Here is a 14622-nt window from a genome sequence, read left to right as displayed (position 1 = left end):
AAGAGGCAACTCCTCTTGTTCTTTAATTAAACCAATTAAATATTCTCCACATCCACAGAAGGTAGGTCGCAAAAAAATAATGGGCTTAGTCTGCAGCGAGGGACATTGAGGGTAGAGATTAGGAAAATCTTTCTGACTCGAAGGGTGGTTAAGCTCTGGAACAGGCTTCCAAGGGAGGCTGCAGAATCACCGTCACTGGAGGTTTTTGAGAACAGGTTGGACAGACACCTATCAAGGATGGTCTAGGTTTATTTGGTCCTGCCTCAGCACAAGGGGCTGGACTTGAGGACTTCGCAAGGTCTCTTCCAGTCATACATTTCTATAATTCTATGATTATTTTCCCTGGGACACATTGGTAGTTTCATTCCTTTGTGGATATAGAATATACATTGCCTTGCAGCACTGTTGATTGACAAACTTAAAGCAAAAGTGTTTGTCCACCAAAACCTACCATCACCAATCAATCAATCCAATCCATCCATCCACCCATCATTGTCGTCAACAGCAGCAGCAAAACAAACAGTTGATTTAAAATAAGAACTATCGCTGGTCAAGCCTACATCATTTCTGAGTTCTGATCTGTAAATATTGTTTAAACCCCCCTCCCCACAAAAAATTCAGTCTGTGGAGTATTACATTGCATGTCTTTCATTTCTTGAGAAGACAGCATGAGGGTAAAATGAGCAGCTGAAAGGACTGGTAATAGTATAAGAGCTTTTCACTTCTATGTTGTCAGTTCAGGATCTAATCCAAGTCAGTAGTGACCGAAAGTGATCACCATCTGATGGCTTGTTGGTGGCCTATAGGAAATGCATGGGTGCAATTAAAAAGTTATTTCCAGTGCTAGGACTAGTAACAGTCGTCATTTTAATATTATTCTATAAGGAATACCTCCAAAATTGATAATATCTCTAAAACTAGAATGAACATTTTAAGTGTGCCCAGTGAACAGAGCCCACACGTGGCAAAAAAAGCCACTCACCGTTATTAGCAATCTGTTGTTGGTAGTTTCAGCAGAGAGGACAAGGACGTAGCAGCTGAACAACTTTTACTCCTAGAGATGGTTCTTCCAGGGCACATTGGTAGATAATTGCATCAAATAAGGGAATTATCCTTCCCTGCAACATAAGTCAATACTCTTGAGCCCAATAACTTGTGGATGGAACTATGTGTATCTTTCAGAAAAAAATCCAGTGTTGATTTAAAGACTCCAAGTGATGATAAGTTTACGACCTCCCTTGGTAAGCTGTTCCAGTGATTAATTGCCCTCACTATTAAATGGCTTTTACCAAATGAAATGTAATAATTTTTCCAGCAGTTATAACTAGAGACTGAGGAAACAACATGGTAAAAACTAAAAACATTTTGGGCCAAAATCATTCTGAGTACAACTCTCATGTAAGTGTTGGGATCAGTGGTGACAGTAAATGTATGTTCAGGTCTCCTTGTTGATTTTACTTAAATCATTCTGTGAAACCATTATGTTACTGTTTTATTGGGATAATTCATTTTGTGTTTTCACTGTTTCATTGCTACAACATCAGTTACATAGGAAAGCACAACCCTTGGTCAAAGACTGTAAAAGTTGAATTATTTAAGGTTAATGTATTATGTTTCTGCAATAAACCTTAGAATGGCTTCAAGCAATAGTAAGATGATGTGCTGAGGGGGAGAGGAGAACAATTCTGTTTGAAAAGCTGGATAGTATGTTTTAATGGTCTTAGCATTCTGCCTCTTTGGTGCCCTTCACGCCAGAGGTGGCTGCATTTCAGTGGTGCTAAATGTGTGGAGTTAAGCACTTTGGTCTCCTTCAGAATGAAAGGCTCTATATAAAAGTAAGATATTACTATCAACATTAATCTACAATTTGAATAGAGAGCCAGTGCAAAGCATGATAGAACCAATTAAATATATCTGTGATACCTGAATACAAACCAGTCTATTTATATTTGAAATTTTGAAGAGAATTTAGTGAACCTTGAGTGGTTTACTTATAAATTGAAAGAGCTGCTGACCTTATATTCTCTCTCTCTTTTTTTTGTGGGGGAAAAAAAACATGTTTTATTGGCTCACAAGAAATTTGTATTCTGGAGCTGTGCATACATTCAGTTTTTTGTGACTATATTACTATATATATATATATCCGCATACAGATACATGTGAATATTGCCCATCACTTGGCAAGAAAAAAATGGTTTGAAAATCTGATTTTCTATTTATCCTTTCCCCAAAATATCAATCAAAAAGCAAACTAAACAGGATGCACACCTCTGAGATCTAGGCTTATGCTAGAATTTTTTTAAAAGATACTTTAAAAATTGAAAACTTCTGTGGGACATCTCTCATCCCTAATTGTGCAGTTATAAATTATTACATCATTCTACAATAATGGCATAATGGTCCATAAACAATGAGACAGTTTACAAGTGTTATTACAATGTTTGGGATATTATATATTACAGTATTTTCTACAGTCTATTCCATTGTAACACCTGTCCTGGTTAGGCATTATAAAACCTTCTTTCGGTATGTCTACACTGCAATTAAAAAATCTGCAGCTGGCCCATTCCAGCTGACTTGGGCTTGGGCTAAGGGGATGTTTAATTGCAGTGTAGACATTGCTGGAGCTTAGGCTCAAGGATCCTGTGAGGTGGGAGAGTTCCAGAGCTCGGTCTGTAGGCCGAGCATGAATGTCTACATCGCAGTTAAGCAGCCCTGTATCCTGAGCCACACAAGCCCCAGTCAGGTGGCATGGGACAGCTGCAGATGTCTAATTCCAGTGTAGACATACCCTGTGAGGAGGCCTTAGAGCACATTTGGACCCTAACTGGAATCTAGAGACCCCTCTGGAAAGGGGTGGTATACAAGTCACATGAATTTAGTGGGGCAGACTATAGCGTCATACTCATTTATTGAAGTCACAAAATCATTTACATTGACAGAAAAGTGGATTATATACTCCGTCGCCTACAAAATGGCCTAGCTGATTTTTATTACCCCCAAACTATTCCTGATAATTCTTGATGTATGTCATGTCAAACCACAGATATTTCCTGTTAAAGTCATTCCACATTCATCTTCTCACTCTCTCTAGAAAGTCAGGACAGTTTGTGTGATGATGGAACTCAGACTACTGACATTTCAAAGAATACTGCTGACCGATCAAAGTAGGCATGCATTGCTTGTTCATTGGGTAGCATTTAGAAGACTTGATTCGGAAATAGTGAAGTCAATGGTGTTACACCAAAGTAGAGTTTATCTCATTGTGTCTCAACACCAGTTCTCAGCAGACATTCTCCTCATGACATGACTCAGCATTGTTCAGCTCTCATGGTTCTTAACTCTGTGGAGCTGTGCTGGTATAGTAAATTCACCCTTTTGGCGGATTTCATTGTAGAGCACTTTTCATAAAAGGAAGAGCTAGAATCAAACTGTGTCCTTTTAGTTGAAGAGGCAACTCCTCTTGTTCTTTAATGTCTTATACAGTATATGCAAGATACAATTCAGTATTTGGATATGATAGAACTGGTTAATTTCATTTCAAATTCATTTTGTAGGAGAGAGAGAGACCACAAACATGCTCTTGTTTATTTTCATGCACCAGATGACCTCTACCTGATGCAAAACCAAACACTTCAACAGGGGACAGGGTGGGAAAAGCAATATATACACTGAAGCCCCAGTCTCATAAATTGTTCAATGTATCTGTATAAAGCCCAATTAAAGTTGGTGAGGGTCTGCCTGTGAAGAACAACTTTCAGGACTGGGGCCGGAAAAAGGGAGTTCTACCCATAACTAACCCTAATCACTGTTGAGGCTAACAGAACAAAACACATTCATAGTTTCTAACTGAAGCTAGTTGTTGAGATTTTGGAAGATCAGATAAGGTTAGCAATGTCAAAATGCAAAAAACACCTTATTTTTAAATCCCCCTCCGGCACTGTCTCCCCAAATATCTTGCCTGATTTGCCTCAGATTGTCCCAAAAAATTCTCCTTTAGCACAAGATCACACACGTGACATTTCAGGACGTTTGATTTAACTCTGGAGTTGTTATTACTAAGGGATATGTGTCAAAAATTGGGCTTATAGGGGAGAACTAACTTTGACATTACTAGGGAGAAGACTATCTAGAGAGAAACTGCTAAGAATGTCACTCCATAATAAAAATGGGATGAGAGTAAGGTTGAAAATTCTGCTTTGCCAGAGCAGAAAAATATTTTGGATTTTAAAAATTGTTTCTTTCAGTAGGAAACAGTCACAGTTCTAAATTTTGTTGGTTTATAAATCTCACTGATTTGGCATCACTACATGTTGTCAATAAGTTGCATTTGCTAAAGCTTTTGCAATTCTTTACATACAAATAACAGCTAATAAAGTGTTGCCTAGTTCTTGTTTATGCTAGCCATAATAACAGCAATCTGACTTCTAATGGTCATAAACATATTTGCATACAGCTTTTGAATATAACTGTCATAAATGATTTTCTTCATGAATTGCAGCCTTTAAATAAATTGTTTAAAATAAAATTAGAACATGATCTGAAACAAATTGAACTGCCATTTAACTGGTATTGAAAATCTACAGCTTAAACCTAGACCTTTTCTTCCTTCCCTGACCAGCATATGGAAATGTGTTAAACTCCATGTGAATGGCAAACAAAAATAATGTCTGGGTCTGACTGAAAGTTCCAAATAATCTGCATTTCAAAAGAGGTTAGTGTCAATCAAGTATATTTGAATGGAAAAAGAGAACTATTCAAAACACACAGTACAGGAGACAGGAGTCAAAGAAGTGCCAAGTTTGTTGTTGCTAAATAGAATTTTATTATTTTTTGTAACAAAATGTTAGGGCTGGGATGGATTATTTAAATTAAAGATGGGCCTGAGCCATGACACTAATTTGGATCCACCGTGAATTTCTCAACAATTCAGGGGTGCATGTAGGCATATGTGTCCTAGTTCAATGCCTTTCAGAGAGAAAACAAAGAAGAGAGCCAGATCTGAACTTCCCCCCGAGTTGACTGTGGGTGATTGGATCCTGTGTTTTTGTTCAGTCCCACCTTTAGTGAATGGAAGTGTCAGGTAGAATACTACCAGGGCTGAGATTAGGGTTAGCCTGTACTACAAATCAGCCATGTGCCCTCAGGGGCTTCCAGGAACCCCTTTTTAAAATTCTGCCACCAAACTGATGGAAGAGTTGAGATTATTTCCCATGCCTGACGGAGTTCACTCCCTCTTTGAATGCTGCTAAATCATCCCATCTAAAACGCAGCATTCGAAAAATGCTATGCTTGCAAAATGAAGCACTAAAAGTTCAGGAAATGTTAAAGCAAAGGTTGCCTGTGCAACTTTATCTTTGCCCCCCTAGTAAGTGGTATTATAATAGTCTTTTATTGCATAGAATTTCACTGCATGAATGCATACTGTCTTTTCCACAGTAGCGCAGTCTGAGTACAGGTTGGACAGTGAATAAGGGCTTTGTACTGAATCAGAAAGGGGTCTGTGGATCCATGATTTTCTTTGGGCTAATTTCTGTTTGCAGTTCTTTACACCAATGTAAACCTGGAGTGAATCCAGGGAAACTAAATTCCGTGAAACTTGACTTCAGTGGGACTAATTGTGTGGTTAAAGTTAGAAAAGTGCTTAAGTACCTTGCTGAATTAGGGCCTCAGTGTACCAGAAGGGCAGAGTTTAATGAAGGAGGCAGGGGGTTGTTGCAAACGAGGGAGGAATTGTCTACTTTAATATGTAGGATGAAACTAAATATAGTTCAGAGGCTTCATTCTAGATGGGCAGGCAGTCTGTGTGACCCTGCTTACATGTGTTTGCAAGTACTCTAATTCTCGGTAATTGAGACAATGGGAATTCACTCAGATGGGTTTGCTGCCTGCACTCTCATGGCTTGTCCTGTCCTCAGAGTCCTTCAAGTGAATTGTAGCCTCATAGTTGTTCATTGGCTATTAGAGTACTGTCCAGTATTGTGTATAATCCTGGTATTTGAACCACAGTGATGGGTTCCAAATTTGCATCTGAACCTTCTCAAGGATCCCAGATATTTGGATGTGGGATTTTAGTTCAGGCCAATGTCTAGTGTATAGACCCATATTATATAATATCTGGTTCTAAATGATATTGCATGGACCACTTAGGTGCAAGTAATGGTTTAAAGTAGCAATAATTCAGCCATCAGCATGTCCAAGTGATACCAAAAGAAACTGGAGTTGTTGCAGAATGTGTTGCATTCAGAGGGTGAAACAGTTATGCAGTCTCTTTTCAAGCTAATCAGTTCCCCACTTTGCAGTGCCTTCTTACACATCTATCTCACTGTTGTTTGCACAGGCTTCTTCAGAAGAAGTATCACTAAAAATGCTGTATACAAGTGTAAAAATGGAGGCAATTGTGAGATGGACATGTACATGAGAAGAAAGTGCCAGGAGTGCCGCCTGCGGAAATGCAAACAAATGGGGATGTTGGCTGAATGTATGTATACAGGTATTTGCATCAAGCAAGCAAAGTACTTTGAAAATATATTCAATCTTACATTTGTCTAACTGGGCTGTGGCTAATATGCTGAAGCCTCCATACATATACAAAGGTGGGTAAAACCCTCAAAGATATAATCTAGCAAATCTGAAGGCATGGACTGTAGCATTAAAGGCACTGCAGTCCATGCTCAACAAATCTTATTGAATAGGCATGACATACCCATGAATGATGAGATTTGGTTAATGATAGGGGACATCAGAGCGTGAGGTGTGTGATGATCTGGTGGTGAAGAAAGGACTTTCCCTGCCAGAGTGGGCTGACACAGCGAAAGGCAAGAGCCAAAGGGGCTACCCAAGTGCGAGGAAAAGCCACTCCAGTAGCTATGGAAAAAGGAGGGAGGTGGTGGAAGGCATCAATTGGAGAAGGGGAGGAATACAAAGAAGCAGGGAATTTTCAGTGCTATGTAGGGCAGAGAAGGAACAGACTTACCCCTACCCCAAACCACCTTTTTATGGACTGCCTGCCAGCCCTTCCCAGCCAATTCCAATGCTTGTATGAACTGCTGGCAATAAACCAATGGCGGATCTCCTGAAAAAGGAGGGCTACCATTGGGTGGAAGTTGCTGTGTGCTGCAGTCCTCCTCTGGCAATCTGGGCTGGCCTGGTAAGGGACAGCCCTTTTTTTAAATCGTCTCATTAGTTCTTCTAATGGAGGTATAGAGCTATATAGGTACAATCACCTCCAAAGAACTTGGCTTTTAGATTTAAACCATGTTTTATATTAAAAAAAATTGGAATTCAGGCTGACATATTACTTATATACATTACCAAGCTCCAGGCCAATGTACTTTAAACATCTGTGATACTGCACTACACCCCAAAATGAGGAGTTAAAGTTCTACCAGTAATTCAATTTCAACTATAACAGTAATAGTCATTCCATATTTGAAGGCTCACTCCTAGAAATATAGTGTACACACCTGCATATGCTGCCTTCAGTGAATAGGACTGCAGTTTATTCTATTTACTGATGGCTCCAATCATTTTAGCACACTGTAGTGTCAAACCAATTTAGGTTCATACAGGAAATTAATCTACTCTGAGTTTTTAATATACTTCTCTTTTTTTAATCTGATCATGAGATGCTATATTAACTGTTGGCTTTGTGAGAAACAATAACCTCCATCAATATTTGGAATGCATGCAAATATAATATAATTAATCTTTCATTCTGTAAATTGAACAGACTACAAAGATCCTGAGATATGACATATTCTCGTACAATACATAAATATCAAAACAAATGCCACCAAAGTGATGATAGCACTCAATGAGTCAGTAAGTGTCATAGGAAAATAAAAACCCATGGAGTTGGACTCAGATTCATTGTTCCACAAATTCAAGAGATCAGGATTCTCTGAGTGACTCATGGCAGCAGAAAAACAACAGATCACAGAAAAAAAATAGGTTAGTGTAAATAATACTGACTGAGGACACATGAAACTTTTAAACTGGCTGATCATTTTCTCAAATTGGCATATGTGAAACAAAGACCGACAATAGGTGCTGCCATTTGAATCTTTCTCTGCAATGGAAACACTTACTTTGTTACTGGGTATCTCATGTTACTCATAACTTAAACATAAGCATGTTCTAAAGCACTTCAGTGAGGACATTTTGCAAGTCATCATTTAACAAGTTTCAAAGGAAGACCACACCGTATATGGTTGGTTTTAGATCAGGGCTTGACAGGGTGGTAAAACCTCAAGCTTCTATTTATACATTGTCTTAAGTTGAAGAAGTTTCTTTGAAATAAAAGGTTACCTTGAACTTTGTTTCAGTTACTCATACCAGAGGGTTGCAATTATAAACACTGAAGAATTTTGCTATAGCAAAAAGGGAGGTAGAGTCTTATAAACATTTATGGCCCTGCTCACTAAACGTTTCTATGTCCTTTGCACATAAACCACAAATACGGTGAAATTATTTAACCATCAGCTTCAAATATATTTTTGTACTTATAGTTGCAGTTCTTTAGCGTGACCTGAGTTTCTACTTAAAGGCCAGATTCTGCCACTCTTATTCCGGCTGAATCGCACTCCTAGTCTCACTGAAATGGAGCCATTTCTGGAATTAGAGTAAAATGCTGGCTGCATTGAAATCAATAGGAGGTTTGCAACTAACTTCAGTGAAGCTATAATTTCACCCCCAAAGTACTACTCAGCATAAATAAGAATGGCAGAATCAGGCCTTTAGTGTACAGGACACAAAGCAAACCAAATTTTCCCCAGAAAAGAAATAGGCCAGATCCTCTTCTGGTATAAATCAGTGTAGCTCCACTGACTGCCCCAGTTTACATCAGCTGAGGATCTGGCCCAATGGTTTTAGCAGGATTGCTTTACATCTATTCTTTAGAAAAATAAAGCTAGGATGTTGTAAAAATGAGGCAGTACAATCACATACCTTGATGCCAATTATTATCTGCAACATTCCTATCACTGATATTTTCCTATTTCAAGGTACTATATGTAAGTCTTATTTTAATCATGTAAACTTCCTCTTCTCTCAGTGGTGTTGGTAGGTTATTTTATATAGTGCTTAAACAGGAAATTAAAAACATTCACAACTGAATTCAGTGTTTACATATCTTTCCCCACCATCATATACTTTCTGAATGAGTCTCTTTTCCTGTTCTGCATTTTCAAGATTGGAGAGCCAGGCAGACTCCTTGAAAGAAACTCTAAATTGAAGTTCTGTGATGATTATATTCTTAGATCCATTCATACCTGCTTGCCTGTTGGTCAGTTTGCTGGTTTTCTTTTGAGGGTTGGTTCTGTTAATTGTTATTATTTAGTAATTGTTCAGCACAGATGGTGTGCTGGTTGCTGTGCATAATGCACCTAAAGATAGCCCCGACCCAAGTTGTTTACAGTCTATAAGAATAAATACATTAAGTGACAAATATTTAATTTAAGAACACAATAGACTCTAATCAATAATAAACCCTGGGCTTGATTCAATCTGCTAGTGCAGGGAGGTACAAATTGTGGCAGTTGACCAGATAATGCACTGGATCAGCACATCTTCCAGACACTTCAGCCATATCCTCTCCCTGGCCAGCATGATTCACTTTTGGTTTGTACCAGCAACACTAGATCTGTCAGCAGAGTGGCGCTGCAGATGCCTGTGCCCCTTCTAAGTGGATGTTCTGCAAGTGCGGCTGCACCCTGGTTTGCACTAGTAGAAGTTGGCTCGGCCCAAAAATGCTGATCGTAACATCCATAGCCTTTCATCTATGTATCGGAGGGTATGTCTACACTATGAAATTAGGTAGAAATAATCCTTCTTCATTACATCATGGATTCATATAGTAAACAAATTAGGTCGATTTTTTGAGTGGCCTAAGTACTTGTATCTAAGGAGAATGCTGTCTTCAGAAAGAAAAGGAGGACTTGTGGCACCTTAGAGACTAACAAATTTATTTGAGCATAAGCTCACGAAAGCTTGTGCTCAAATAAATTTGTTAGTCTCTAAGGTGCCACAAGTACTCCTTGTTCTTTTTGCAAATACAGACTAACACGGCTGCTACTCTGAAAGCTGTTTTCAGAGAATGTCTTGCATGGGTAAGTCGTTTATTGGTGTTAAAGGGCAATATGTGGGCATGCTCATGTACTTACTTGGTTCCACACTGGTATGTGAAAATTAACCTACCCTAATATGTCTTTTGGGGTGCGAATCCTATGAATGTATTATTTGCAATGCTGCAGGTTTGTTAACAGAAATACAATGCAAGTCAAAACGTCTAAGAAAACATGTGAAACAGCCGCCTGATCAGACAGCCAACGAAGATAATGAGGGAGCGGACCTGAAGCAAGTGACATCTACAACTAAAATATACAGGGTAATAAAATTCATGGAAATAGTCTGTACAATAATTAGGATGTTTTAGCTACATGCAAAGAACACAGCATACTATGGTTACACTGAAGTAATTTAGAGAATCGCCTTATGTAGCCAGACACATTTCCCTCAGTGTTTATAGTGTTTACCTATAATTAATGAAATAGCCTTATTTGAGGATCTAAGGCATTAGTCTACGTCAATAACATGTAAAACGGTAACTTCTCATATAGATTCTAAGGGGGGGGGTGTCTTGACCCTAACATGTTAATTATGCATGCATGTACGTATGCACACGCACCACGTTAGCATACACATTCCACACAGAGATTAGATCTATGTGGTAGAAATATCCATGGGATAAACTGCAGAGACGTGATAAACTGCAGAAGACACATTAAGTAAGATTCATCACATGGCTGTGCAAATTATCCGTGGATATTTTTACGATACATATTTACAGATCTAATCTCTGCATGGGATGTGTCTATTGAATAATTACGGTTTTATAAATTATCATGCACCTTTGACCACCTCACCTGCACTCTGTCATGAATCCATCTCCCTCAGGACTACTATTAATATGCTAAATCTGAGTACCTGCAAACAGTTGCCATAAAAAGATCAGTTTGATAGAAGGAAACATTGCTCTTTCTCCCCAAATGTGGAATTCCAATCCTCCAACACTACCCCCCCCCAAAATTTACAGCTGCCCAAAGGCCATGATGGCAATATTCAGTCCTTACTTGCATCAGTTACAGATTTAAATTTGGATACCTTGCTGCCCTTCAGGACTAGAAATAGGAGCAAAGGAAAAGCAAGATTTCTGACATTCCAAATGGACCTAGTGTTTGCTTCTAGACCTGGAATGTGCGGAGATATTAGACCTTAAAATCTGATATTCTTAGGTATAGAAAAGCAATATCAAGTCACGTTAGAGGCTTTTAATGCTTCTTTTGAGCCTTACCCAGTTGGGGACACATAATAATTACGATACCTGAGATATACAAAGAGTCCAGATGTTTTTTGAAACTCACTAAAACATCTATAAAATCGTTTTTCTGTAAAGTAAGTGTCATGTATAGAATATATGAGGGTGTGGTATTGAGGTTTTGGGATGTCCACATAACTCACTAATTACCAAACCTGATAATACTTCCACTCCAAACTCATGCTGGTAAAACATTTATACCACTCTATCATTGATCCTTTGTATACATCTGCAGTCTCTAAGGGGCTAGGCAGACTTCTCATCTTGTTGACATCTAAATGTAAGATGTAAATCGATACAAACTTACTGAAGTAAGAGATGCTAGATCACTTCCAGTTACTGAACTTTATGGGTTTTTTTCTGCCAGTATAGGAGAAAGTAGAACTTACCCCAGAACAGCAGAACCTTCTTCATTACATCATGGATTCCTATAGTAAACAAAGAATTCCTCAAGAGGTATCAAAAAAACTTGTAAGTACACAAATTAATTAGTCTTTTGAAAGTTGTTATTTGGGTTGTATGCAGAGACTACGGGGCTTTATTATTATTATTAACATGAGTTAAGGTGGTATACTGAGGGCTGTGTTTGAACTACAAGCTGTCACTTTAAGAGTGGGAGGGTTTTCTGGTCCTGTTTGCAGGCTACAGGCTCTGTAACATCTGGGAGCAGCTTAAAGCAAGTTGGGGTGAGTTATGTCAGTCTGTTTTAGGGAGCAGCCTGTTTCTGCGCTCTTTTTGTTTATAAACATTTTGAATTCTAAGAAATAAAGCAACCTTCCAGCAAGGATATTTATGTTTTTTTTTTAATTTAATGTTTCTGGGGGTACGTTGTGAACATAAGTTAACATTTATATGAAAGTAGCACCTAGAGCCCTCAACCAGGTTGACACTGTACAAACACATAGTAAATTACAGTACTTGCCCCCAAAGAGCTTACAGTCTAAAAGAAGAGTTTACAATCTAAAAGTATATAAGAAAATCAGAATCTGTTCTTAAATCACTACAATCTGACCAATTCTTTGTTCATTGAACCCAAATATTGAGGAGAAGAGTGTGCATCTTGGGGGAAAGTGACTAACACCCTCAAATCACTCAGATAATGATTAATCACTGAAGACTTTCAAATAGGTAGTATAATGTGATGCTATATTGAATATTGCTTAACTGAAATCTACATTGACTAGTAAAATCTGAATTTGTGTGAATAAACTACAGCCTCCAAGACTGTTGTCATAAAGTTGCCGTCACACACAAACACACACATAAAGACACTTGATCTTTTGGTCTGGCTGAGCACAGCAAAGAATCCAGGAAGTGGGAGGCAAAGGTGGCTTTTTATTGCCTTATCAGACTATGGTTATTCTTCCTAAGGGCAAGTTAGAGGAGCCTTAGGACTAGATCTGGTAAGAAAATAATCGCAAAAAAAATTCGAACTTTGCAACAAGAATATCAAACCAAAAACTTGAAATGTTTCAGTTTTTGGAACCAAAAACTTCTTTTTTTTTTCAGTTTTTCCTTTTGGGATTTCTCCCCCCTTTCTTCCTCTCCCTTTCTTTCACTGCTTCTCTTTTTCAGTGGCAAAATGAAAAATAAAAAAAGCAGAAAAAGGGGAGAAAAGATAAAGGGGGAAAAGAGAGGGGAAAATGGGAGAAAATATTTTGGTTTCCAAGTTTGAAAACTAAAAAAAATTCAGTTTGGGGGGGTTTTTTTGTTAAAAAAATGGAAAATGTCAATAAACAAAACAACAACAACAACAAAAGAGTTTTGAACAAATATGTTGACCAGCTCTCCTCAGGGCTCAATCCTTTTGACATTCCACTATACCGGGGGAGTTATGTGGCATGTGCGACAAACTGGCTATGCCAGTTCTATGTCACTTGGGTTTTACAACCACTTCAGTTGCCTAGTTAAATCAGCCATACTGTCCCTTTGCACTGCTGGAGCAATTTTTTGTAATGGTATATTTCTTTTCCCGTCGTTGTGGTGAATCAATGTAGTAGCTGGTCTGAAACTATGCTACTTGTTGCTGCAGTTCCATCAGATCTTGCAAGCACATAGGGTTGGGCCAAGTAAATACTTAGATGGGTGACCTCCAAGGAATATCCTGGGTGCTGTAGGCAGTAATGTTAGTTGAGTAGCTGGCACCCTTCCCCTTGAATCCATATGAACTAATGTTCCAGTGTGGTACTGCTGGAGGTGCGGTTACACACATGATATTGAAAAAGCAAGGTTCTGACCACTTGGGGTCAGTAAAGGTTTCATGCTCTTTTCATAAGTGTAGGACTGTTAACCCTGGTGACCTGGCCAAATTCCAATCTGGAGATGATATTCTGCCTTTCTAAATTCCCAGTGCAGTTGCAACTGAATACAGTGTCTTTCCTCACTCCTTAATCTAAACTACTGTGTAACATTGCTTTGTAGTGGCAAGCAGCTGCCACAATCCACCTGAAATCTTAAAATCCCAAACTTCTGTTTACTTTTATTACCTATTATATTACAGAGGTGTTGTGAGGATTAATTAGTAAATATTTGTGTAGTGCTTTGAGATATTCTTACAAAAAGAATGACAGAAGTCCAAAGTGTCAGCTATTATTAACCATTGTTTTTTTAATTTTAAATACTTAGTTACAAGAGGAATTCAGTGCTGAAGAAAATTTTCTCATCTTAACAGAAATGGCTACCAGTCATGTTCAGGTTCTTGTGGAATTCACCAAAAAGTTACCAGGTATGTCACAATGGACCAAATCTTGCTCCCACAGAAATTAATGGCAAGCCTCTAATTGATTTTAGTTGCAGCTTGATTGCTATGTATATCTAGGTAAGTATAGCTGAGAGGATGTATAAAAGTATGTTCCATTGTCCCTGCCAATACACATAAGCCACTGATGCGACCTAAAAAACTGAAGCTTTATACTCCAAGAGACTGCTTTGAAAGACTCAAACTTAACCAGTTTCAGAAGGAATATCCTCTATATCTATTCAAGGACAAAATGTTCCGGGTGTTTTAGAGTCTTTGAAGGTACATTATTTTAAGATAATGTTGCAATGCAAAATATTGCTCCTCAGAATTGACTCTAACACTTTAGAAACTTTATTTTATTCCCTGTGCCCCCTTTTCTGTTTAAGCCTTTGGGTCAGTGTCATCCACTGAAATGTGTGTGCTTAGAACATTGGCTTTAAGTGTGTGGAAGGGATGTTTATTCAAGGTTTGTGTTTTGGACTCCTTGAATAATGAATCACATTGA

At 38.4% G+C, this 14622-nt stretch overlaps 1 protein-coding gene across 2 annotated transcripts in view; it reads left to right on the top strand.

Annotated features, from left to right (window-relative positions):
* The window catches only part of NR1H4 (nuclear receptor subfamily 1 group H member 4), a 67205-nt gene that overhangs the window by 27621 nt on the left and 24962 nt on the right, over nucleotides 1–14622 (top strand). For both annotated transcript variants that reach the window (XM_048836731.2, XM_048836721.2), the window contains 4 exons: nucleotides 6341–6481; nucleotides 10254–10387; nucleotides 11750–11848; nucleotides 14003–14102. In XM_048836731.2, coding sequence (XP_048692688.2) covers nucleotides 6341–6481; nucleotides 10254–10387; nucleotides 11750–11848; nucleotides 14003–14102 — 474 coding nt within the window. The remainder of the gene's footprint in view (nucleotides 1–6340; nucleotides 6482–10253; nucleotides 10388–11749; nucleotides 11849–14002; nucleotides 14103–14622) is intronic.

This window comes from Caretta caretta, chromosome 1 (assembly GCF_965140235.1).
Source record: "Caretta caretta isolate rCarCar2 chromosome 1, rCarCar1.hap1, whole genome shotgun sequence".
NCBI classification, from domain to species: domain Eukaryota; kingdom Metazoa; phylum Chordata; order Testudines; family Cheloniidae; genus Caretta; species Caretta caretta.
This window is presented reverse-complemented; position numbering and strand designations above follow the sequence as displayed.